Source organism: Bufo bufo, chromosome 8, assembly GCF_905171765.1.
Source record: "Bufo bufo chromosome 8, aBufBuf1.1, whole genome shotgun sequence".
Lineage (NCBI taxonomy): Eukaryota > Metazoa > Chordata > Amphibia > Anura > Bufonidae > Bufo > Bufo bufo.
The window spans coordinates 15,417,735-15,444,804 of record NC_053396.1 but is presented as its reverse complement, the minus strand read 5'-3'; the positions used below and the strand labels follow the sequence as shown (position 1 = coordinate 15,444,804).

At 48.8% G+C, this 27,070-nt stretch overlaps 1 protein-coding gene across 1 annotated transcript in view; it reads right to left on the bottom strand.

Moving 5' to 3' along the window:
* The window catches only part of STKLD1 (serine/threonine kinase like domain containing 1), a 32,816-nt gene extending 9,330 nt beyond the window's left edge, over positions 1–23,486 (bottom strand). Inside the window, exons 1-14 of the mRNA XM_040406449.1 lie at positions 23,288–23,486; positions 23,097–23,186; positions 22,047–22,091; positions 15,839–15,913; positions 14,039–14,143; positions 13,104–13,174; positions 12,189–12,304; positions 10,431–10,543; positions 10,184–10,344; positions 9,854–9,984; positions 9,130–9,213; positions 3,505–3,618; positions 2,928–3,071; positions 1,416–1,544 (exon numbers count right to left, since the gene is read on the bottom strand). Coding sequence (XP_040262383.1) covers positions 1,416–1,544; positions 2,928–3,071; positions 3,505–3,618; positions 9,130–9,213; positions 9,854–9,984; positions 10,184–10,344; positions 10,431–10,543; positions 12,189–12,304; positions 13,104–13,174; positions 14,039–14,143; positions 15,839–15,913; positions 22,047–22,091; positions 23,097–23,186; positions 23,288–23,302 — 1,393 coding nt within the window. The 5' untranslated portion in view covers positions 23,303–23,486. The remainder of the gene's footprint in view (positions 1–1,415; positions 1,545–2,927; positions 3,072–3,504; positions 3,619–9,129; positions 9,214–9,853; positions 9,985–10,183; positions 10,345–10,430; positions 10,544–12,188; positions 12,305–13,103; positions 13,175–14,038; positions 14,144–15,838; positions 15,914–22,046; positions 22,092–23,096; positions 23,187–23,287) is intronic.
* Between the last annotated feature and the right edge of the window lie 3,584 nt (positions 23,487–27,070).

The window sequence follows — 27,070 nt, the reverse complement described above, 5'->3', positions numbered from 1 at the left end:
AAAAAGCTGAATTTAATAAGGGGATGGCTTCTACAAATGGATAATATTACATAGTTTATAAGGCTGAAAACAGACATCTGTCCATCCAGTTCGGCCTGTTATCCTGCAAGGTGATCCAGAGGAAGTAAAAAAAAACTGTTGGGGTAGAAGCCAATTTTCCTCATTTTAGAGGAAAAAAATCCTTCCAGACTCCAATCAGGCATCAGAATAACTCCCTGGATCAACGACCCTTCTCCAGAAATCTAATAACGATGCGTTACTAGGTACTAATTGGGGTAGAAGAAATAGGGGGGACCGGTGGGTATGGATAGCCCCTCGAATCCGCCTATTTCTGGAAACCCATAAAACGAACAAGCAGAAACATAAGGGTAAAATATGTATAAAAAGATACATGTATCATAAAGATACTAAAGTATCGTATACTTCTTACTCACTTCACGAAGGGGGTGGTTTACCAGGATAAGCATAATACACCTGTACACCAAACACCCCCCTCCCCCCCAGCCTGTATCGCTTCTAGGATTTTACAAGATGAAGGCAGCCAATCACACGGGTGCTTCTGTCTTTATTAGGGTATATATCCGGCTCAATGCGTTTCGGGGCAGGCCCGTCCCTTGCTCCTGATGAAGAATCGATCCAGCCTGGAAGGGGGAGGGGGGGTTTGGCTTACAGGTGTATTATGCTTATCCTGGTAAACCACCCCCCTCGTGAAGTGGGTAAGAAGTATACGATACTTTAGTATCTTTATGATACATGTATCTTTTTTTACGTATTTTACCCTTATGTTTCTGCTTGTTCGTTTTATCCATTGACCACACATTGGCTTGTATGATACTACAGCTAACGGTCTCTTAGGCACCTGAGACCCCCAGTGTAGTACATTGTTGTTTTATGGTACTTTATATTAAACACATACCTTCCTACCGACCTAATACGATTGGCGCTCCAGAAATAGGCGGATTCGAGGGGCTACCCATACCCACCGGTCCCCCCCCTATTTCTTCTACCCCAATTATCCTACACAAGCAGATGCACTAGTCTGCTTGACAAACCCCGAGCAGCCTATCTACCTACTCTTTCTCCTCCATGCTACTCCTCTAAACCCCTGGTGCCTCAGGTTTTTCAGATCAAGTGGAGTCCTTTCCATCAGATCTGACTAACCCTCAAACCTTCTTTCTCCTTTTATACCCCTTACTAGGTACTAACCATGCAGGGTGCTCAAACTTTGCTTAGGACCCTTTTCCTTTATTTATTTATTTGTTATTTTGAAAATGTTAAAGATGAAAATAAAATACTAAGGGAATGTGTAATCTTTAACTTTACGCCTTTTGGAGATCATAGTAACAAGTCATTTTGACCAGGGGTGCCCAAATTTTTGCATGCCACTGTATAAATCTTGAATTGTCTATACCTACCAGTCATAGCCAAGGACCATATCAGAGCACAGCAGGACTGACACAAGTCTCTGTTCTCCAGTGATGTCTCCATAATTCTGACTAGATCTGAGACGAAACCTGTTCTCCTTAGCAGCTCCACTGCCGGCTCTAAGAGAAGTGAGAAAAATCACAAGATGATAGATAGGAGATAGATACAGGCTCAGACTGGCCCACAGGGGTACAGGTTAATCCCCCGGTGGGCCCCTGAGCAAGGTGGGCCCCTAGTCTCCCACTCTCTGCACATGTGGCACGTAACACAGTAGACTTACTGCACTACATACATATATTCAATGTACAGCACCTCGACCAGCCTGTGTTCATATAAAAAAACCTTATAGATTATTAAAGAAACTCCCGAGTTTATTATCATAGACACGATCAGAGCTGAGATGTCTTCTAGGTATAGAGGAAAGCTGCCAGTGTCCTCTTCTCCCCAGTTGCTGCAGGGACCCCCATATTCATTAATCTGGTAGCATCTTGCTGCTGTGTGAGCAGGTAATATATGAATATATCCATACGGTGGGCCCCCAAAATAAATTTTACTGGTGGGCCCTAGGAACCCCAGTCCGACACTAGATAGTAGGGATCGACCGATTATCGGAAGTACCGATATTATCGGCCGATGTTCAGGATTTTGTACATTATCGGTATCGGCATATAACCTTGCCGATATACCGATAATGCGTATAAAGCGAATACTAGTGAGCGCTTCCATTATGCATCGGGTGCAGGGAGCAGGGAAGAAGCGCAGCAAGCGCTTCCGATACTCACCCTCCCTGGTCTTCTTTGATGGGGCTGTATAGCGTCAGGACGTAGTGCGCGCACTACGACCTGACGCTGCACGCTGTCAGGTGACAGTGCAGCGCGGGCCGGAGAAAACAGGGTGAGCGAGACGCCGGACCCGGAGATGAAGAGGAGCCGCGGCGCAGGAGAGGTGAGGAGTTTTTTTATTTTATTCATCTGAGGTCTGATAGGGGTTAAAGTCTGATCTGAGGTCTGATAGGGGTTAAAATAATGTCTGATCTGAGGTCTGATAGGGGTTAAAATAATGTCTGATCTGAGGTCTGATAGGGGTTAAAATAATGTCTGATCTGAGGTCTGATAGGGGTTAAAGTCTGATCTTAGGTCTGATAGGGGTTAAAATAATGTCTGATCTGAGGTCCGATAGGGGTTAAAGTCTGATCTTAGGTCTGATAGGGGTTAAATAAAGTCAGTGAGGAGGGGAAGGGAATGGTGTGGAAATTGGCATTTGGCACTAGTATATTATAAATTGACTACCAACTAAGGGCTTTATTCATATATAATTTACATGTATAATATACTAGTGCCAACTAATATAATATATATTATAAGATATAAAATATTGGTATAAATTATCGGCTATCAGACTGAAAGTTCACCAATTATCGGTATCGGCTCTAAAAAAAAAAAATCAATATTGGTCAATCCCTAAACGATAGATATGAGATAGATAGAAGATAGCCCACTTACCACTGACTGAAATCGCCATCATCATCACACTGAAGATATCAGATATTCGCTCATCATTCTGGGGAGAAGTCCTTGCTGCTTCCACCAAAGTAATGACTAGATCATCTCCAGACAAGAGCTGCTCACGATCTTCTTGTTCCAAGGCTGCAGACAGAGACAGAACGCTTATATCTCGAGGTCACTGTGCAAACAGATGGAATACTTCTCCCCCCGCCGAGGGTTCGTAAGTCCAGATGATGGGACAGGCTCATGAGGCACCTGCCCCTGGGCCACCAGCCGTTAGGGACTCCTTCACCTTGCATGGCCTGAACTTCTGTAGTGAATTTAGCTCTGGTGTTATGTTGGACCTTTCCGTATTACTCAGCAATGTCATCTTTCCGGCACGGTTATATCTGCACTCTATGGCAGAATTATATGGACACTGCAGGTTATTTAGCTACAACTAGGCAGCATTCCTCCCGCCATATCCCTCCCTTGAAAATGAAGGCATTGAATCGGACACCCCTCACTTTTTATGGCCTTGATCAGATCCAGATAATAGGCACAGGTCTTCTGTTGAGCCGACCGGACCCCTTACCTTGCGATACCAGTCTATGCAGCACTCGGCTGCCCTCCCATTGTACCCTGGAGTCCTTGTGCGTCCTCATAGCCAGCGAGACGAGGTGCATTGTGTCGCCTGTGTCCAAGACCCCTGCAGAGGGAAAACCCCGAAATCAGTCTTATGTTATAGCAATGATTATAAGGTCACTATACACGTGAACATATCAGTAGTATCAGTAGTCCGTGCACGGCCTGTAGAACAGTGTACATTTGACTGCCCTCAAAATAACTCAACACACCGCCATTAATGTCTAAACCGCTGGCAACAAAAGTGAGTGCACCCCTAAGTAAAAATGGTCAAATTGGGCCCAAAGTGTCAATATTTTTTGTGTGGCCACCGTTATTTTCCAGCACTGGGTATGGAGGTCACTAGAGCTTCACTGGTTACAACTGGAATCCTCTTCCATCCTCCATGACGACATCACAGAGCTGCTGGATGTTAGAGACCTTGCGCTCCTCCACCTTCCGTTTGAGGAGGCCCCAAAGATGCTCAATAGGGCTTAGGTCTGGAGACATGCTTGGCCAGTCCGGCACCTTTACCCTCAGTTTCTTTAGTAAGGCGGTGGTCGTCTTGGAGGAGTTTGGGGTCGTTATCATGTTGGATACTACCCTGCGGCCCAGTTTCCGGAGGGAGGGGATCATGCTCTGCTTCAATTTTGCGGAACAGGTGCGGACTCATTTTCAATGGGGCCGCAAAAGATGCGGACAGCACACAGTGTGCTGTCCGCATCCGCACTTCCGTTCCGCGGCCCCGCAACAAAATAGAACATGTCCTATTCTTGTCCGCAGACACGGACAAGAAAAGGCGAATTATAGTTCCGGCCATGTGTGGTCTGCTAAATGCTGAACGCACATGACCGGTGTCCGTGTTTTGCGGATCCGCAATTTGCAGATCGCAAAACAGTTGCGGACGTGTGAATGGACCCTTAGTCTGCTTGTCTTCAGCAAACTGTTTGCGGGCTTCCTTGTGCATCATCTTTAGAAGAGGTTTCCTTCTGGGATGACATGCAGACCAATGTGACACAGTGTGTGGCGTATGACACCGAGCACTGACAGGCTGACCCCCCCCCCACCCCTGTAACCTCTGCAGCGATGCTGGCAGCACTCATACAAGCTCTGGATATGACGCTGAGCACTGACAGGCGGACCCCCCACCCCTGTAACCTCTGCAGTAATGCTGGCAGCACTCATACAACCTCTGGATATGACGCTGAGCACTGACAGGCGGACCCCCCACTCCTGTAACCTCTGCAGCAATGCTGGCAGCACTCATACAACCTCTGGATATGACGCTGAGCACTGACAGGCTGACCCCCCACCCCTGTAACCTCTGCAGCAATGCTGGCAGCACTCATACAACCTCTGGATATGACGCTGAGCACTGACAGGCGGACCCCCCACCCTTGTAACCTCTGCAGCAATGCTGGCAGCACTCATATACAACCTCTGGATATGACGCTGAGCACTGACAGGCTGACCCCCCACCCCTGTAACCTCTGCAGCAATGCTGGCAGCACTCATACAACCTCTGGATATGACGCTGAGCACTGACAGGCGGACCCCCCACTCCTGTAACCTCTGCAGCAATGCTGGCAGCACTCATACAACCTCTGGATATGACGCTGAGCACTGACAGGCTGACCCCCCACCCCTGTAACCTCTGCAGCAATGCTGGCAGCACTCATACAACCTCTGGATATGACGCTGAGCACTGACAGGCGGACCCCCCACCCTTGTAACCTCTGCAGCAATGCTGGCAGCACTCATATACAACCTCTGGATATGACGCTGAGCACTGACAGGCTGACCCCCCACCCCTGTAACCTCTGCAGCAATGCTGGCAGCACTCATACAACCTCTGGATATGACGCTGAGCACTGACAGGCTGACCCCCCACCCCTGTAACCTCTGCAGCAATGCTGGCAGCACTCATACAACCTCTGGATATGACGCTGAGCACTGACAGGCTGACCCCCCACCCCTGTAACCTCTGCAGTAATGCTGGCAGCACTCATACAACCTCTGGATATGACGCTGAGCACTGACAGGCGGACCCCCCACTCCTGTAACCTCTGCAGCAATGCTGGCAGCACTCATACAACCTCTGGATATGACGCTGAGGACTGACAGGCGGACCCCCCACCCCTGTAACCTCTGCAGTAATGCTGGCAGCACTCATACAACCTCTGGATATGACGCTGAGCACTGACAGGCTGACCCCCCACCCCTGTAACCTCTGCAGCAATGCTGGCAGCACCCGTACAACCTCTGGATTAGAGTTGTTGCGATACCAATTTTTTGATTCGGTTTCGATACCATGAAAAAGTATTGCGATACTCGATACCATTCGATACCACGCGAAAAAAATAAACCAAAAAAGCCATATGCATTCTGCATTAAAAAAAATGGCGAATCGCGCAGTTTTTATTTATTTTTTCTGTTACGGCGCTCACCGCATAGATTTTTTTTATATTTTAATAGTTTGGACTTTTCTGACGTGGCGATATGTAATATGTTTATTATTTATACATTTTATATGTGAAATTGGGAAAAGGGGGGGATTCATACTTCATATGTTGGTGGGGTATTTTTTTCCTTTTTTTACACTTTTTATTTAATAACTATTCCCCCCTTAGGGGCCAGAACCTGGGATCTTTTCATCCCTTGTCCTATTCACCCTGATAGAGCTCTATCAGGGTAAATAGGACTTCACACTGTCCCTGCTGCTCTGTGCCTTGTGCACACAGCATCAGGGATGTTACCATGGTAGCCAGGGCTTCAGTACCGTCCTGGCTGCCATGGCAACCGATCGAAGCTCCAGGCTTACACAGCTGGGGCTCCGATCAGAAGCTGCCACTGCACCACCAATGAGGGGGAGGGGAGAGGACCCTGTGGCCACTGCCACCAATGATTTTAATACTGGGGTGGTTGAGAGGGGCCGGCACCAATGATTTTAATGGGATGGGGGTTGGGGGGGGGGGGGGGAGAAGGGGCACACTGCACCACCAAGGCGGGTACTGGCAGATCAGCGGCAGTTAACCCCTCAGGTGCCGCACCTTAGGGGTTAACTGCCGCTGATCGCAGCTCCCTTTCAGGGGCAGGGTGCCGGCAATGCGATTCTGCTACCGGCACCCGCCTCCTGTATTATGGGTTAAAGTCTACTTTTCCTGGGTCCAGACTTTCAGTATTAGGCTACACGGAGCGGCGCCCAGCGATGTCCCAGCACTTACTATTATTCCTGGGCGCCGCTCCGTTCGCCCGCTGTGACCCATTACTGTCTCCTCTCCTGCTCCACATGCTGATTACTATTGGAGGGATGGGGAGGAGACATCAGCTTCACTAGTGGGCGTTCCTTCTCCCTGGCTGTAGCGCTGTCCAATCGCAGCGCAGGAAGGAACGCCCACTAGAGAAGCTGATGTCTCCTCCCCATCCCTCCGATAGTAATCAGCATGTGGAGCAGGAGAGGAGACAGTAATGGGTCACAGCGGGCGAACGGAGCGGCGCCCAGGACTAATGGTGAGTGCTGGGACATCGCTGGGCGCCGCTCTGTGTGGGAAAAGTACTATCATTGGTGGCGCAGTGCGCCCGCCCCTCTCTTCTCATTGGTGGCAGCGGTGGCGGGAGCAGCACAGGGGGAGGGAGAGACTGCTTCCTTCTCCCCGTGCTGCTGAGAGAACATGAGCGCGCTGAGAGCAGCGCTCTCATGTTCAGAGATACTAGACTGCGCAGAAGCGCAGCCCAGTATCGAAAAAATGGAAATCCCAGTATCGTATCGATACCGGGACAGAAGTATCGATTGGGTATCGAAATTTCGATACCCGCAACAACCCTACTCTGGATATGACGCTGAGCACTGACAGGCTGACCCCCCACCCCTGTAACCTCTGCAGCAATGCTGGCAGCACTCATACAACCTCTGGATATGACGCTGAGCACTGACAGGCTGACCCCCCACCCCTGTAACCTCTGCAGCAATGCTGGCAGCACTCATACAACCTCTGGATATGACGCTGAGCACTGACAGGCTGACCCCCCCTCACCCCTGTAACCTCTGCAGCAATGCTGGCAGCACTCATATATAACCTCTGGATATGACGCTGAGCACTGACAGGCGGACCCCCCACCCCTGTAACCTCTGCAGCAATGCTGGCAGCACTCATACAACCTCTGGATAGGACGCTGAGCACTGACAGGCTGACCCCCCACCCCTGTAACCTCTGCAGCAATGCTGGCAGCACTCATATATAACCTCTGGATATGACGCTGAGCACTGACAGGCGGACCCCCCACCCCTGTAACCTCTGCAGCAATGCTGGCAGCACTCATACAACCTCTGGATATGACGCTGAGCACTGACAGGCTGACCCCCCACCCCTGTAACCTCTGCAGCAATGCTGGCAGCACTCATACAACCTCTGGATATGACGCTGAGCACTGACAGGCTGACCCCCCACCCCTGTAACCTCTGCAGCAATGCTGGCAGCACTCATATAACCTCTGGATATGACGCTGAGCACTGACAGGCGGACCCCCCACCCCTGTAACCTCTGCAGTAATGCTGGCAGCACTCATACAACCTCTGGATATGACGCTGAGCACTGACAGGCTGACCCCCCACCCCTGTAACCTCTGCAGCAATGCTGGCAGCACTCATATATAACCTCTGGATATGACGCTGAGCACTGACAGGCGGACCCCCCACCCCTGTAACCTCTGCAGCAATGCTGGCAGCACTCATACAACCTCTGGATATGACGCTGAGCACTGACAGGCTGACCCCCCACCCCTGTAACCTCTGCAGCAATGCTGGCAGCACTCATACAACCTCTGGATATGACGCTGAGCACTGACAGGCGGACCCCCCACCCCTGTAACCTCTGCAGCAATGCTGGCAGCACTCATATATAACCTCTGGATATGACGCTGAGCACGTGCACTCCACTTCTCTGGTCGACCATGGCGAGGCTGTTCTGAATGGAACCTGTCTTGTTAAACCGCAGTATGGTCTTGGCGCTGCAGCTCAGTTTCACGGTGTTGGCGATCTTCTTATAGCCTCGGCCATCTTTATGTAGAGCAACAATTCTTTTTTTCAGTTCCTCAGAGAGTTCTTTGCCATGAGGAGCCATGCTGAGCTTCCAGTGACCAGAATGAGGGATCGTGAGAGCGATAACGCCAAATAGAACACACCTGTCCCCCATTCACACCTGAGTCCTTGTAACACTAACGAGGAAAAATGGCTAATTGGGCAATTTGACCATTTTCACTTCTGTTGCCGGCGGTTTAGACATTAATGGCGGTGTGTTGCGTTATTTTGAGGGAACGCCCAATGTACACTGTTATATGTACACCGTTATACAAGCCGCACAGCGACTACTGTACATCGTATCAAAGTGTCAGCTCTTCAGCGCTGTCCCAGGAAAAGACAGAAGAAGATATTTACAAAAATGTGAGGGGTGGGCCCAGTTTTGTTAGATACTTGTGTCTATCACTAAAAGGATCTATAGAGATTGGTATTGATCTAATGATAGATGTGTGATATTTTTAATAGCTCCATTTTTATATTCTCCCCTCCCCCTCCACCCATGAAGATCCAAAAATGTACCTTCTCCATCTGAATCATAATTGATCAGGCGATTCAGTGCTGATAACTGAGCCTCCTCGAAGTCGGGGTACCTCTTCATGAGCCCTGCAAGAAGAAGCACAAAACACATCCTTACTGACTGCAGAAAACGACACAGACTGAAGACAAAGCCGGATGCTAGAAGACCCCGGAGGACCTCCGCTCTGTACGGAAGAAGTGGAGCGCCACCGATTACAGGGGTCGGTACGATCACTGGGGGTCCAACTACCAGAGCCCCTACTGATCACAAGGACGGCAGTCTGTGACCACTGCTCCATCCATGGGACACCCAAGTACAACATTCCCTATGTCCATCAGTCTCACAGAAATGAAATGGAGTCTGCATAGGGCAAACCTTTGTAAAAAGGTCGCACCAAAAATAAGCAGATTCCCCCCTGTAATCTGTAGATCAGGCATCCTCAAACTGTGGCCCTCCAGCTGTTGCAAAACTACAACTCCCAGCATGCCCGAACAGTCTACAGGTATCAGCCTACAGCAGGGCATTGTGGGAGTTGTAGTTTTACAATAGCTGGAGGGCCGCAGTTTGAGGATGCCTGCGATGAACCAGTGACAGGCGCTGAATTCCCCTCTAGCGCCTCCACAGGGGAAAAGAAGCATTACCTGGTTCTTATTGATATCAGAGGTTGGGGGTCCTCCAGAGTCTATTTACCCGTATATGAGCCTGCTGCTGCTGTATCCTTCTTACCTATTACATTTTCTATACCGCCATCTTTAATCTCGTCTAGAACACCAGGGGGCAGAACCTTCTTCAAACCCGACATGGGAGAACCAATCAAAACCAAGCACTCAATGACGTAAGGCTCACGCAGCAAGTCACTGTTGGAGGGCGAAGGAAATAGACCAACTCATGATTGCTTAAAGGAACGCCGATACCCTGTGTTATACCGACTGCAGGACCTGAAGGGGTGGGGCACGACACAGAGTATCCCCGTGTCATGCTCCACCCTTTCAGGCTCCACTGTGAGTGTCCGATTTCTACACCGCGCTCCAGCAGGTTCTCGCAATGTCTACTTACTTAGCCGAGGGGCGATCCTCAGGATGAATTTGTAGCATCTTTGGTAGCAGTCGGAACAGCTCCTCTGAGTAACCGACTTTGTACTGAATTAAATCTAAATTTACACGTAAGTACGGTGGGTCCAACTTTATCCTCTCCAAGAGCTCAATGATCTCAGGGTCCTACACGGGAATACAAGTCATCAGTCATAGTATTAGGATGGCCGGGGGTCATCTCGGACCATAGGCAACGATCTGACGTAACCTACCGTCCTCGCGGACGTCATCATCAAATCCAGTAAGATACACCCCAAAGACCAGACGTCCGACTTGTCCGTATACAGGAATTCTAGCGATTCTGGAGCCATGAATATTTTTCTCTCTGCAGGGTCAAAAGGGGTTAAAAGGAGAACCTAATACATTCTCAACGTCCGATATTTTATATTGGGTATACGAATCTGTGACCCCCTTTCCTCTGCTGATTTGTGGGGACCCTAAAGGTCAATATACTTATGGCCTAATCATTAAGGGGGTTCTGCAGTTCTTTTCAACTGATGATCTATCCTCTGGATCAAATGGACCCCGCCGATCAATCAATTTCTCATCGGAGCCAATACATTCTAATACTGTACGGAGCGCTCGCTCCGTGTAGTATTGAAACAAAGTTTTATGCGAATAGACTGGATGTTTCATCCGAAGTAGATTCGCTCATCCCTACCCGGGACCCCGGCCGATCAGCTGTTTGAGAAGGCAGCCGCGCTGGCAGTAGCGCCGCGGCCTCCTCGCTGTTTACCGCAGGCCCAGTGACGTCACGACTAGTATCACTGACCTGGGCGCGGCTAAGCTCCATTCAAGTGAACAGAGCTTAGCCGCGCCCAGGCCAGTGATACTAGTCGTGACGTCACTGGGCCTGCGGTAAACAGCGAGGAGGCCGCCGCTGCCTTCTCACACAGCTGATCGGCGGGGGTCGCCGGTGTCGGACCCCCGCTGATCAGATGCTGATGATCTACCCAGAGGATAGATCATCAGTTTAAAAGAACTGCAGAACCCCTTTAAGGGGGTTGTCTCATCTGAGACACTGGTGGCATATCGCTAGGATACGCCACCAATGTCAGATAGGTGCGGGACCCAGGGGTATCTTCAGAACGGGCCCCCCGAAAGTGAAGGAGAACGGGCCCCCCGAAAGTGAAGGAGAACATGCACTCTCCATTCATTTCTGTAGAAGTTCCAAAGATATCAGAGCAAGCGCACTCAGCTATTTTTGGAAATCCCATAGAAATGAATGGAGAGCGCATCGTGCAAGCATGGCCACCACTTCATTTGCTTCCATGAAACTGCCGGAGATGGCCGAGCCAGCGCTGGACTATTTTCGGCAGTGTCATAGAAGTGAATGGAGGGTGGTTGCGCATGGGCAGCTTCTCTCCACTCACTTCAGGGGCCCCATTCTGGTGATAGGTGCAGGTCCTACCAGAATGGGGCCCCTGAAGTGAGTGGAGAGAAGCTGCCCATGCGCAACCACCCTCCATTCACTTCTATGACACTGATGAAAATAGTCCAGCGCTGGCTCAGCCATCTCCGGCAGTTTCATGGCAGCAAATGAAGTGGTGGCCATGCTTGCACGATGCGCTCTCTATTCATTTCTATGGGATTTTGGAAAATAGCTGAGTGCGCTTGCTTGGAACTTATTTTCAGAACTCCTACAGAAATGAATGGAGAGCGCATGTTCTCCTTCACTTTCGGGGGGCCCGTTCTGGAGATACCTCTAGGACCCGCACCCATCTGACATTGGTGGCGTATCCTAGCGATATTCCACCAATGTCTAAAATGAGACAAACCCTGGAAAACTCCTTTAAACTGAGTTGTCCAGGATTTTTAGAGCCTATGCAATGGAAAAGTGTGGTTGCGGGGTGTCAGATCTCCAATGATCTGATATGGGTGACCTATCCTCAGGATAGGCCATCAATGTCAAAATCCTGGACACCCCCTTTAACAGGACAAGTGGAGCCATGTGTATGTAGCGCTCTTACCGGGATCCACTCTTATCTTCATCTTCATTTCATCTGTTGCCAACGTCTGAGGAAGAAAGTCACTTAAGACGAAGAAGTCTTCCCGCCTCAGGAGGATGTTACTTGGTTTGAGGTTTCTATGATGGGCGAAAATGAAACAAATCTAAGAACCCCCTTGGCAAATTTTGGTGATGAATTTTCCACTTCTACCCCGCCCATTGACCTAGTCTACAGTCATTGGTTGCAATGGAGCATGTGACTAGGTCAAGCGCGCGCCAGACGTTGGAGCGGCGAGAACATGGCCCGGAGTAGCGGGGAGGCAGGGTGCAGGCATTAGCTAAAACCGACTTATTACTGCACAATCCCTTTAAGGTGGGTCTCACACATAGTTTGTTTTTTTGCCCATCTTTGAGGGGTTTGGCGGTTTTTCGTTTTCTTTTGGCAACAATACCAGCTCCAGATGTTGTATGGAAGTCTATGGGAAATATTGGATACAGGACAAATTTAATTTATTTTTTTTGTAGTGGTGTTTTTTCACCCTTGAGATGCCTTTACTGAGTCACGGCGTTTTTTTCACTCTGGGCGCGGCGTTTTTTCCCCAACATCTGTCCCATAGACATCCAAAATGCGAGTGCCGATCCGTGTTGTGTTTTTTCATGGAATTTTTTTTTCCTACCAATGTACTGTAAGGAGTGACATTACAGGGGGGGGGGGTTCACATACTGTCCTATGTAAAATGCAAGGCATGCAAAAACCGCCAGGGGGGGGGGGGTGTAACACACTATATATAAATGCCCAAAAATAACACAAGACGTGACATGCTGTATGTGGCAGCACCCTAAGGGTGCATGAAATTGGATTGCATGGTGGAGACGATCCCTCGGGACGCACTTCATCCCCTCCTGAAAGGCTCCAAACGAGAAAATCAGGACCTACCTGTGGAGGACGCGCTTTTTGTGAACATAAATTAAAGCCTCGATGGCCTGAGCGAGAAATCTCTGAATGATCTGCGAAAAAAAAAAGAGATAATACATGAGAAACCATTTTGTATGATCGCAGATATACTGATCGCACAGCGAGGAAGGAGCAGGAGCATTGGCATCGTTAGAGGCGTTCACTACAAGGCCCAGCATGCCCCGGCATTGGATGCTGAATAAGTGATTTCATATCCTTTAATTGGGTCATAAAACAGTCCGATATGTGCTATTCTGGATCAGTCATATATCCGTGTAACGTCTATACTCTACGTATCGTCTGATGTGGGAAACACGGAGGCAGCCATATAGATTTTCCCTGTTGAATCCTTTGGTTTAGGCGCCTTTCACACGAGCGTGACGGATTGGCTCCGGATGCGTTCAGTGAAACTCGCACCATTTTGCAAGCAAGTTCAGTCTGTTTTGTCTGCAATTGCGTTCAGTTTTTTCCGCGCGGGTGCAATGCGTTTTTCACACTTGTGATAAAAAAAACCTGAAGGTTTACAAACAACATCTCCCAGCAACCATCAGTTAAAAACGCATCGCGTCCGCACTGAAGCCCCATTCACTTCTGTGGGGCCAGGGCTGCGTGAAAAACGCAGAATATAGAACATGCAGAACTGATGCGTGAAAAAAAACGCTCATGTACACAGACCCATTGAAATTCACCGGGGGATTAGATCCGATAGTCGAGCTCTCCTATATCTCTATGATGACATGAGATTTTAAAATGAATCCTGAGGACCCATCGACCGACATGGGACATCCCGGGCAGAATCCTATCTGACAGCCGCTGCTCTCCCTCCTCCATAGAAATACCGGGGCCCTGATGGTTGAGATAATAGTCCTACGTCTAGGAAACAAGCAGGATGTCACTGTATTGGACTTGTTATTTACTTTTTCATTTATGATCCTCCCCTCTCGTCTGTTATCTCGCACCATCTGCTCCAGGTTCCCCTGATCGCAGTAATCCATCACCAGGCAAAAAAACTGCGATGAGATCTAAAGAAAAAATCATCTCCATCATTAGATACTATAATATGTATATACAGTGGATATAAAAAGTCTAAAAATGTCAGCTTTCTGTGCTGTAAAAAAATGAGAGATAAACCATTTCAGAACTTTTTCCACCTTTAATGTGACCTATAAACTGTACAACTCAATTGAAAAACAAACTGAAATCTTTTAGGTGGAGGGAAGAAAAAACCCTAAAATAATGTGGTTGCATAAGTGTTCACACCCTCTTATAACTGGGGATGTCGCTGTGTTCAGAATTAAGCAATCACATTCACAATCCTGTTACATAGGAGTCGGCATACACCGGCCATCATGTAAAGGGCCTCTGATTAACCCCAAATAAAGTTCAGCTGCTCTAGTTGGTCTTTCCTGAAGTTTTCTTAGTCTCATCCGACAGCAGAAGCCATGGTCCACAGAGAGCTTCCAAAGCATCAGAGGGATCTCATTGTTAGAAGGTATCAGTCAGAAGAAGGGGACAAAATAATTTCCAAGGCATTAGATCTACCATGGAACACAGTGAAGACCGTCATCATCAAGTGGAGAAGATATGGCCCAACAGTGACATTACCAAGAACTGGACGTTCCTCCAACATTGATGAAAAGACGAGAAGAAAACTGGTCTGGGAGGCGACCAAGAGGCCTACAGCAACATTAAAGGAGCTGCAGGAATATCTGGCAAGTACTGGCTGTGTGGTCCATGTGACAACAATCTCCCGTATTCTTCATATGTCTGGGCTATGGGGTAGAGCGGCAAGACGAAAGCCTTTTCTTACCAAGAAAAACTTCCAAGCCAGGCTACATTTTGCAAAAACACATCTGAAGTCTCCCAAAAGCATGTGGGAAAAGGTGTTCTGGTCTGATGAAACCAAGGTGGAACTTTTTGGCCATAATTCCAAAAGATATGTTTGGCGCAAAAACAACACTGCCCATCACCAGAAGAACCCCGTACCCACAGTGAAGCATGGTGGTGGCAGCATCATGCCAAGGGGCTGTTCTTCTTCAGCTGGAACTGGGGCCTTAGTTAAGCTAGAGGGAGCTATGAACAGTTCCAAATACCAGTCAATATTGGCACAAAACCTTCAGGCTTCTGCTAGAAAGCTGAACATGAAGAGGAACTTCATCTTTTAGCATGACAACGACCCAAAGCATACGTCCAAATCAACAAAGGAATGGCTTCACCAGAAGAAGATTACAGTTCTGGAATGGCCCAGCCAGAGCCCAGACCTGAATCCGATTGAAAATCTGTGGGGTGATCTGAAGAGGGCTGTGCCCAGGAGATGCCCTCGCAATCTGACAGATTTGGGGTGTTTTTGCAAAGAATAGTCAAAATGTGCCATGCTGATAGACTCAGACCCAAAAAGACTGAGTGCTGTAATAAAATCAAAAGGTGCTTCAACAAAGTATTAGTGTAAGGGCGTGCACACTTATGCAACCATATTATTTTATTTTTATATTTTTTCTTCCCTCCACCTAAAAGATTTCAGTTTGTTTTTCAATTGAGTGGTACAGTTTATAGGTCACATTAAAGGTGGAAAAAGTTCTGCAAAGATTTATCTTGGTCTCTTTTTTTTACAGCACAGAAAACTGACATTTTAACAGGGGTGTGTAGACTTTTTATATCCACTGTATATAAGTAATATACTACATAGTGGAAGCATATACAAGAGGTAAAAAACATACCTTATGATCCCAGACCATAAAAAACTCCTGATAGGCACATACATGAGGGTGCTGAAGCTCCAGCAATGCCATAGCCTGTAGCGAAGGACAAAGTAAAATATTAACGTACACTATGTTGTCCATAATGGCACTCTTCATGCTATCAATTCACTATGAACAGTAGCCTGGACCAGGATTGTAATTTGGTAATAAAAGGGGAATTTCAGGAATTTAAAGGCTATGTACACCTTTGGGGGCATTTTTTTTAAATTACCGCATTGTACTCATTTTGAGCTAAAAATTTGTGTTTATTAAAAAAAAAAATGTTGAGCTGCTTTCTCTGTACAGCCTTGAGATTCTCTAGTAGCAGGATCTGTATTTTTACTGTTTCCCTGCCTGACGGCTCCTTATCTCTGATGATCTCTAACCCTATAAACACTCGTTATAGCTCAGTTCTTATCTTACTAATAGAAGGTGGCTTACTTAAAGCCTGTATTACACAGGCTGACTCCCCCGCAGCATGGGGAGGAGCGATCATTATGCCATGGCAGTGGTTTGCCGGTGGCAGATCGTAATTACACAGCACGATCTGCTGCCGGCAAACAATGATTTTTAAGCATGCTTCAAAAATCACAATTGCCCGATGAACGAGTGGCGGCAACGTGATCGCCAACAAGAGTTCACACCAACACTTGATAGCGATCATCTGTCAAAAATTCAGTAGGTGTAATACAGGCTTAAAAGTGTTATCCAATACTATAAACTGTCCCCCCATAGGGAATATACTTATCCCGCTCCCCTCCTGGTCCCCACACCGCTGCTGCTGCTTCTCCCCATGCTTCGATGAAAACATCCGGTGTCGGGGGGAGCAGCCAATGGCAGATGGTGACAAACCTCCCTAGCGTCACCGTCACCAGCGATGCTAGGGAGGCTCGTCCCCGCCTGCCATTGGCTGCTCCCCCCGACACCGGATGTTTTCATCGAAGCATGGGGAGAAGCGGCGGTGTGGGGACCAGGAGCGGGATAAGTATATTCCCTGTGAGGGGCCCGGCATATGGGGGGGGGGGGGGGGCAGTTTACAGTATCGGATAACCCCTTTAAGTATTTATAACCTTTTAGTCGTTTAGAGATAACACTTATTAGATGATCGGCAGAAAGTGAAAGTACCAGTCACACAACTGGACAAACCGTTAACCCTTTGTGACAGGACTCCTCAATATTTTTTAATAAAGACCTACTGAAAAAAATATTTTTAGCCCAAAATGAGTAAATTGCAATCATAATAAATAAATAAATTAAAATTGCCCCCAAAAGGTGTCCATAGCCTTTAAATGGTTTGGCCCATCTCGCATTTTGGTGGCATAACACTAAGATATGACACCAATGTCCGATAGGTGCAGGTCCCACACCTATCTCTAGAACGGAGCCCCCAAGGTGAAGGAGAACGCACCGCGCATGCGCGGCCACCTCTCCATTCACTTCTATGGGAGTTCTCGGCACTTGGATATTTTCAGCACTCCCACAGAAGTGAACGGAGGATGGTGCGCCCTCATTCATTTTGGGGGCCCCACATTGGTGGTACATCCTAGCGATAAGCCACCAAAGTGCAAGATGGGCCAACCCCTTTAACCCTTTCTACCCCAGTGCCAGTTTTCGACTTCCTGCCCAGGCCATTTTTTGCAAATCCGACATGTGTCACTTTATGTGGTAATAACTTTGGAACACTTATGTATCCAAGCCATTCGGAGACGGTTTTCTCGTGACACATTGTACTTCATGATAGTCATAAATTTGAGTCAATATATTTCACCTTTATTTAGGAAAAAATCATAAAAATTTACCAAAGATTTAGAAAAATTTGCAATTTTCTAAATTTCAATTTCTCTGCTTTTAAAACAGAAAGTGATACCTCATAAAATATTCATTACTTAACATTCCCCATAGGTCTACTTTATGTCGGCATCATTTTGTAAATGTCATTTTATTTTTTGAGGACGTTAGAAGGCTTCGAATTTTAGAAGCAATTCCTAAAATTTTTACGAAAATTTCCAAAGTCCACTTTTTAAGGACCTGTTCAGGTCTGAAGTCACTTTGTGGGGCCTACATAGTGGAAACCCCCCATAAATGACCCCATTGTAGAAATTACACCCCTTAAGCTACTCAAAACTGATTTTACAAACTTTGTAGGTGTTCCACAAGAATTAAAAGGTAAATAGAGGTGAAATTTCTAAATTTCACTTTTTTGCAGATTTTCTATTTTTATCTTTAACACATCGAGGGTTAACAGCCAAACAAAACTCAATATTTATTACCCTGATTCTGCGGTTTACAGAAACACCCCACATGTGGTCGTAAACTGCTGTAAGGGCACACGGCAGGGCGCAGAAGAAAAGGAGCGCCATATGGTTTTTGGAAGGCAGATTTTGCTGGACTGGTTTTTAGATGCCATGTCCCATTTGAAGCCCCCCTGATGCACCCCTACAGTAGAAACTCCCAAAAAGTGACCACATTTTGGAAACTAGGGGATAAGGTGCCAGTTTTATTGGTACTATTTTGGGGTACATATGATTTTTAATTGCTCTATATTATGTTTTTTCTGAGGCAAGGTAACCCAAAAATGTCTGTTTTGGCACTGTTTTTATTTTTTACAACATTCATCTGACAGGGTAGATCATGTGCTATTTTTATAGAGCAGGTTGTTACGGACGCGGCGATACCTAATATGTCTACTTTCTTTGTTTGTATGAGTTTTACATAACAAAGCATTTTTTTTTTTAAAGTATGTTTTTGTGTCTCCATTTTCTGAACGCCATATTTTTTTTATTTTTCTGCTGATCGTCTTGTGCAGGGGCTCGTTTTTTGCAGGAAGAGTTGACATTTTTATTGGTACTATATTTGGGTACATATGATTTTTTGATCATTCATTATTACACTTTATGGGGCAAGGTGACAAAAAAAATTGGTAATTTTGGCACAGTTTTTATTTATTTATTTTTCCAGCGTTCACCTGAGGGGTTAGGTCATGTGATATTTTTATAGAGCAGATCGTTACGGATGTGGCGATACCTAATATGTATACTTTTTCTTATTTATTTAAGTTTTACACAATAATAGCATTTTTTAAACAAAAAAAATGATGTTTTAGTGTCTCCGTAGTCTGAGAGCCATAGCTTTTTTATTTTTTGACCGATTGTCTTAGGTAGGGTGACCGTTTGGTACTATTTTGGGGGGCATATGCCTTTTGTGATGTAAGGTGACCAAAAATGGCACTATTTTTATTTTTTACGTTGTTTTAGGTCATGTGATATTTGAAGCAAAATAAAATCCTATTTTAGTGTCTCCATTGTCTGAGAGTGATAGCTTTTTTTATTTTTTGACCGATTGTCTTAGGTAGGGGCTAATTTTTTGCGGGATGAGGTGACGGTTTAATTGGTACTTTTTTAGGGGGCATATGCCTTTTTGATCGCTTAGGTTTGCAATTTTTGTGATGTAAGGTGACAAAAATGGCTTTTTTTTTAAACAGTTTTTATTTTGCGGCGGCGGGGCACTGAAATGAGCGCTTCCATTGTGGTAGCACTCATCTCCATAGTGATCTGTTTGTATCGCTGTCCTCAGGACAGCGATACAAACAGAAGTCTGTGCGGAGGAGCTGGGGAGAGGTGTGTCCCTTTCCTGTTCCTCTGATAGGCTGCCGGCAGCCTATCAGAGGCCGGGGTAGGCGGCGCGATAACGTCATCGCGCCACCTGAGCCGTACAGCGCAGGACACAGGCCGGAAGAGACCTGCATCGCATCGCTCCAAAGAGGTAAGTATAAGGCTGGTTTCACACGGGGTTGCGGGAAAAGGTGCGGGTGCGTTGCGGGAAAATACGCGATTTTTCCGCGCGAGTGCTAAACATTGTAATGCGTTTTGCACGCGCGTGACAAAAATCGGCATGTTTGGTACCCAAACCCGAACTTTTTCACAGAAGTTCGGGCTTGGGATCGGTGTTCTGTAGATTGTATTATTTTCCCTTATAACATGGTTATAAGGGAAAATGATAGCATTCTGAATACAGAATGCATAGTACAATAGGGCTGGAGGGGTTAAAAAAATAAAAATACAATTTAACTCACCTTAATCCACTTGATCGCGCAGCCCGGCTTCTCTTCTGTCTTCTTCTTTGCTGTGCACAGGAATAGGACCTTTGATGACGTCACTATGCTCATCACATGGTCCAATCACATGGTTCATCACCATGGTGAGGGACCATGTGATGTGATGTCACCACAGGTCCTTAGCCGGCAGCTCAACATTACAGAAGACAGAGATCCGCAACTACGCGATCAAGTGGACTCGGTGAGTTAATTTTTTTTTAACCCCTCCAGCCCTATTGTACTATGCATTCTGTATTCAGAATGCTATTATTTTCCCTTATAACCATGTTATAAGGGAAAATAATACAGATCGGGACTCCATCCCTATCGTCTCCTAGCAACCATGCGTGAAAATCGCACCTCATCCGCACTTGCTTGCGGATGCTTGCGATTTTCACGCAACCCCATTCACTTCTATGGGGCCTGCGTTGCGTGAAAAAAAACGCAGAATATAGAGCATGCTTCGATTTTCACGCAACGCACAAGTGATGCGTGAAAATCACCGCTCGTGTGCACAGCCCCATAGAAATGAATGGGTCGGGATTCAGCGCGGGTGCAATGCGTTCAACTCACGCATCGCATCCGCGCGAAATACTCGCCTGTGTGAAATGGTATTGTAATGCATTGCCTGTTAGTGTATTACACTGAGTCATACACTAAGGCCTCTTTCACACGAGCGTGTCCGCATAAGGTCCGGATGCGTTGCGGCAAACCCGCGCGAGTAGGTACGCAATTGCAGTCAGTTTTGACTGCGATTGCGTTCCGTTGTTCAGTTTTTATCGCGCGGGTGCAATGTGTTTTGCACGCGCGTGATAAAAAACTGAATGTGGTACCCAGACCCGAACTTCTTCACAGAAGTTCAGGTTTGGGTTCAAGGTTGTGGAGATTGTATTATTTCCCCTTATACCATGGTTATAAGGGAAAATAATAGCATTCTGAATACAGAATGCAGAGTAAAATAGCGCTGGAGGGGTTAAAGAAATTTTTAAATAAAATTTAACTCACCTCAATCGACTTGCTCGCGCAGCCGGCATCTCTTCTGTGAGGAATAGGACCTTTGATAACGTCACTGCGGTCATCACATGGTCCGTCACATGATCCATCACCATGGTAAAAGATCATGTGATGGACCATGTGATGAACGTAGTGACGTCAAAGGTCCTATTCCTCACAGAAGAAGACAGAAGAGATGCCGGCTGCGCGAACAAGTGGATTAAGGAGAGTTAAAAAAAAATATTAACCCCTCAAGTCCTATTGTACTATGCATTCTGGATGAAGAATGCTATTATTTTCCCTTATAACCATGTTATAATGGAAAATAACAAAGATCGGGTCCCCATCCCGATCGTCTCCTAGCTACCGTGCGTAAAAATCGCACCGCATCCGCACTTGCTTGCGATTTTCACGCAGCCTCATTCAACTCACGCATTGCACCCGCGCGGAAAACTAACGGGTTGCCTAGGAGACGGGCCTGAGGCTGGATCTGCTGGGCACCCGTAGAAGGCAGGTCCCCATGACGTGCAAGGCATTGGGCAGCCTCTGCACGGCATTGGGCTGCCTTTTCACCCATCGGATCCCCGCTACAGCAGCGCGGGGACCGGATGGGCTCGTTCACCCACAGCAAACCCCTTCTATGTCGCGGTCAGCGCTGACCGCGGCATAGAAGGGGTTAATGCGCCGTCATCGGTGTTTTCACAGATACCAGCGCATACAGCAGGGGTCCGGCTAATGGGAACAGCCGGTCCCCTGCAGCTGATCGGGCGGGCGGGCGTACTATTACGGCGCTGGTCGGGAAAGGGTTAAAGAGGAGCCGTCACCTCTCCTGACATGTCTGTTTTAGTGACTACTTGCATCCCCCATGTAATAACAATTCTGCAGCAGCTGTTCTTATGACTCCATGTTGTGCCGTTCCTCTTCCATCACCATTTATAACCAGTAACTAGAACAATAGACTGACTGGACCGATCCATAAGGTCGGGGCACAACAGGTGTTGCAGCCATGGGTGTAGCCCCGACCTTATGGTTCAGTCCAGTCAGACTAATATTACACCTACTGGTTATAAATGGTGCGTTTTTTCTGTATCTGATAATTACCTCTTCCAGGGCGAGATTTCCCTCCCGTTCATCAATACACTCCACCTGGAAAATACAGATATCATTTAAAGGGGAACCCCAACTATTAATAATATATTCCAGTGATCTTCAACCCAATGTTCCACAACTGTTGCAAAACTACAACTCCCAGCATGTGCACCTCTCAGGGTTTGCTGGGAGTTGCAGTTTAGAAATCAATGGTATGGCACTAATGGGACTGCTCTTGTAAGGGGAACACTAGTGGGACTGCTCTTGTAAGGGGGGCACTAGTGGGACTGCTCTTGTAAGGGGGGCACTAGTGGGACTGCTCTTGTAAGGGGGGCACTAGTGGGACTGCTCTTGTAAGGGGGGCACTAGTGGGACTGCTCTTGTAAGGGGGGCACTAGTGGGACTGCTCTTGTAAGGGGGGCACTAGTGGGACTGCTCTTGTAAGGGGGGCACTAGTGGGACTGCTCTTGTAAGGGGGGCACTAGTGGGACTGCTCTTGTAAGGGGGGCACTAGTGGGACTGCTCTTGTAAGGGGGGCACTAGTGGGACTGCTCTTGTAAGGGGGGAGCACTATCGGGACTGCCCTTGTAAGGGGGGAGTACTATCGGGACTGCCCTTGTAAGGGGGGAGCACTATCGGGACTGCCCTTGTAAGGGGGGCAACTATCGGGACTGCTCTTGTAAGGGGGGCAACTATCGGGACTGCCCTTGTAAGGGGGGGCACCTATCGGGACTGCCCTTGTAAGGGGGGCACCTATCGGGACTGCCCTTGTAAGGGGGGGCACTATCGGGACTGCTCTTGTAAGGGGGGGCACTAATGGGACTGCTCTTGTAAGGGGGGCACTAATGGAGCAGCACTACTGTGAAGTAGCACAAAGGGGGCAGCACTATTGTGGAGGGTACTAAGTGGGCAGAACTACTGGAAGAGACACAGGTGGCAGTAAGGGGGCACAAAGGGGACTGAGCGGGATTGGGTGTGCATACATAGACACTGGGTGTACACCGCATATGATGAGTGGGGGTCCAGCTGCTGGTTCAGAGAGGACGCACACAGCTCCCATACCTTCTTAACAACACATTTCTTTGCTCCTCCTCCTAACTCCTCCACCAGACAGGTCACCCCAAAAGCTCCAGCGCCCCATTCTTCCAGGACCTGCAAGCACAAGTTACACCACAGTCTGAGATGCTAAGACGAGAAGACTCCTTTGTCCCTGTGCTCACAGCGCGAATAACGCTGGAAACGCGTTCCATTACCTTGTATTTATTCATTATAAGTCCTTAATTCGGGCCGTATCGGTTTCCGTCCTCCACGGCGTCCTGTCGTTACCATGGAGACAGACAGAGGCGTGGAAGTGGAAGACTAAAGTCACGCCTCCTCCCGCGCTCATTGGACGGCGCAGTATTAACCCGCCGGAGAATTCCCAGTACGTATTATGTGAGAGCACGCATGCGCAGTACAGCAAACCCTACTGTACTCTGGATTGATGGGGTTGCGTAATCTATGTCTGATAAGTGCGGATTTCTCCTCAGGACATTTCCTGCTACAATTTATTTTTAATTTTGCAAAGCTTTCTTATATAGAAGTCACCCTTTAAGAAAATGGTTTCTCTTTCACTTCTCAGGTGTCTGTCACCATGAGGCCGCACACTCTAATAACCGTCACTGCTGTCAGGACTCCTAGAGAAAGCCTGGGAGTCCTGCTGGCCCCGCCCACACACAGTGATTGACAGGTATCTGTCAGTCATCAGTGTAGCCCCTCATATAGGAGACGGGCGCAGCTCACGGGGGTCCTCCGCTCATAGGATTAGGAGGTTGTGTCATATAATCCTAAAATCAAGGCCTCCGGGGATCAGCTGTGTGACACTGTAACATAATGCCAGGCGGCAGTACTGCCCCCTCTATCTACCCCTCTGCTGCAGTACTGCCCCCTCTATCTACCCTCTGCTGCAGTACTGCCCCCTCTATCTACCCTCTGCTGCAGTACTGCCCCTCTATCTACCCCTCTGCTGCAGTACTGCCCCCTCTATCTACCCCTCTGCTGCAGTACTGCCCCCTCTATCTACCCTCTGCTGCAGTACTGCCCCTCTATCTACCCCTCTGCTGCAGTACTGCCCCCTCTATCTACCCCTCTGCTTCAGTACTGCCCCCCTATCTACCCCTCTGCTGCAGTACTGCCACCTCTATCTACCCCTCTGCTGCAGTACTGCCCCCTCTATCTACCCTCTGCTGCAGTACTGCCCTCTCTATCTACCCCTCTGCTGCAGTACTGCCCCCTCTATCTACCCTCTGCTGCAGTACTGCCCCCTTTACCCTCTGCTGCAGTACTGCCCCCTCTATCTACCCCTCTGCTGCAGTACTGCCCCCTCTATCTACCCCTCTGCTGTAGTACTGCCCCCTCTATCTACCCCTCTGCTGTAGTACTGCCCCCTCTATCTACCCCTCTGCTGCAGTACTGCCCCCTCTATCTACCCCTCTGCTGCAGTACTGCCCCCTCTACCCTCTGCTGCAGTACTGCCCCCTCTATCTACCCCTCTGCTGCAGTACTGCCCCCTCTACCCTCTGCTGCAGTACTTCCCCCTCTATCTACCCCTCTGCTGTAGTACTGCCCCCTCTATCTACCCCTCTGCTGCAGTACTGCCCCCTCTATCTACCCCTCTGCTGTAGTACTGCCCCCTCTATCTACCCTCTGCTGAAGTACTGCCCCTCTATCTACCCCTCTGCTGCAGTACTGCCCCCTCTATCTACCCTCTGCTGCAGTACTGCCCCCTCTATCTACCCCTCTGCTGCAGTACTGCCCCTCTATATACCCCTCTGCTGTAGTACTGCCCCTCTATCTACCCTCTACTGCAGTACTGCCCCCTCTATCTACCCTCTGCTGCAGTACTGCCCCCTCTATCTACCCTCTGCTGCAGTACTGCCCCCTCTATCTACCCCTCTGCTGTAGTACTGCCCCCTCTATCTACCCCTCTGCTGCAGTACTGCCCCTCTATCTACCCCTCTGCTGCAGTACTGCCCCTTTATCTACCCCTCTGCTGTCGTACTGCCCCTCTTTCTACCCCTCTGCTGCAGTACTGTCCCCTCTATCTACCCCTCTGCTGCAGTACTGCCCCTCTATATACCCCTCTGCTGTAGTACTGCCCCCTCTATCTACCCCTCTGCTGCAGTACTGCCCCCTCTATCTACCCCTCTGCTGTAGTACTGCCCCCTCTATCTACCCCTCTGCTGCAGTACTGCCCCTCTATCTACCCCTCTGCTGCAGTACTGCCCCTCTATCTACCCCTCTGCTGTAGTACTGCCCCCTCTACCCTCTGCTGCAGTACTGCCCCCTCTATCTACCCCTCTGCTGCAGTACTGCCCCCTCTATCTACCCCTCTGCTGTAGTACTGCCCCCTCTATCTACCCCTCTGCTGTAGTACTGCCCCCTCTATCTACCCCTCTGCTGCAGTACTGCCCCCTCTATCTACCCCTCTGCTGCAGTACTGCCCCCTCTACCCTCTGCTGCAGTACTGCCCCCTCTATCTACCCCTCTGCTGCAGTACTGCCCCCTCTACCCTCTGCTGCAGTACTTCCCCCTCTATCTACCCCTCTGCTGTAGTACTGCCCCCTCTATCTACCCCTCTGCTGCAGTACTGCCCCCTCTATCTACCCCTCTGCTGTAGTACTGCCCCCTCTATCTACCCTCTGCTGAAGTACTGCCCCTCTATCTACCCCTCTGCTGCAGTACTGCCCCCTCTATCTACCCTCTGCTGCAGTACTGCCCCCTCTATCTACCCCTCTGCTGCAGTACTGCCCCTCTATATACCCCTCTGCTGTAGTACTGCCCCTCTATCTACCCTCTACTGCAGTACTGCCCCCTCTATCTACCCTCTGCTGCAGTACTGCCCCCTCTATCTACCCTCTGCTGCAGTACTGCCCCCTCTATCTACCCCTCTGCTGTAGTACTGCCCCCTCTATCTACCCCTCTGCTGCAGTACTGCCCCTCTATCTACCCCTCTGCTGCAGTACTGCCCCTTTATCTACCCCTCTGCTGTCGTACTGCCCCTCTTTCTACCCCTCTGCTGCAGTACTGTCCCCTCTATCTACCCCTCTGCTGCAGTACTGCCCCTCTATATACCCCTCTGCTGTAGTACTGCCCCCTCTATCTACCCCTCTGCTGCAGTACTGCCCCCTCTATCTACCCCTCTGCTGTAGTACTGCCCCCTCTATCTACCCCTCTGCTGCAGTACTGCCCCTCTATCTACCCCTCTGCTGCAGTACTGCCCCTCTATCTACCCCTCTGCTGTAGTACTGCCCCCTCTACCCTCTGCTGCAGTACTGCCCCCTCTATCTACCCTCTGCTGAAGTACTCCCCCTCTATCTACCCCTCTGCTGCAGTACTGCCCCCTCTATCTACCCTCTGCTGCAGTACTGCCCCCTCTATCTACCCCTCTGCTGCAGTACTGCCCCCTCTATCTACCCTCTGCTGCAGTACTGCCCCTCTATCTACCCTCTGCTGCAGTACTGCCCCCTCTATCTACCCTCTGCTGCAGTACTGCCCCCTCTATCTACCCTCTGCTGCAGTATTGCTCCCTTTATCTACCCCTCTGCTGCAGTACTGCTCACTCTATCTGCCCCTGTCCTGCAGTACTGCCCCTCTATCTACCCCTCTGCTGCAGTACTGCTCACTCTATCTGCCCCTGTCCTGCAGTACTGCCCCCTCTATCTACCCCTCAGCTGCAGTACTGCCCCCTCTATCTACCGCTGTCCTGCAGTACCGCCCCCTCTATCCACACTCTCCTGCAGTACTGCCCCCTCTATCCACCCCTCTCCTGCAGTACTGCCCCTCTATCTACCACCGCCTGCAGTACTACCCCCTCTATCTGCCCCCCACCTGCAGTACTGCCCCCTCTATCTGCCCCCCTCATGCAGTACTGCCCCCTATATCTGTCCCCTCCTGCAGTACTACCCCTCTATCTGCCCCCCACCTGCAGTACTCCCCCCTCTATCTGCCCCCCACCTGCAGTACTGCCCCCTCTATCTGCCCCCCTCATGCAGTAC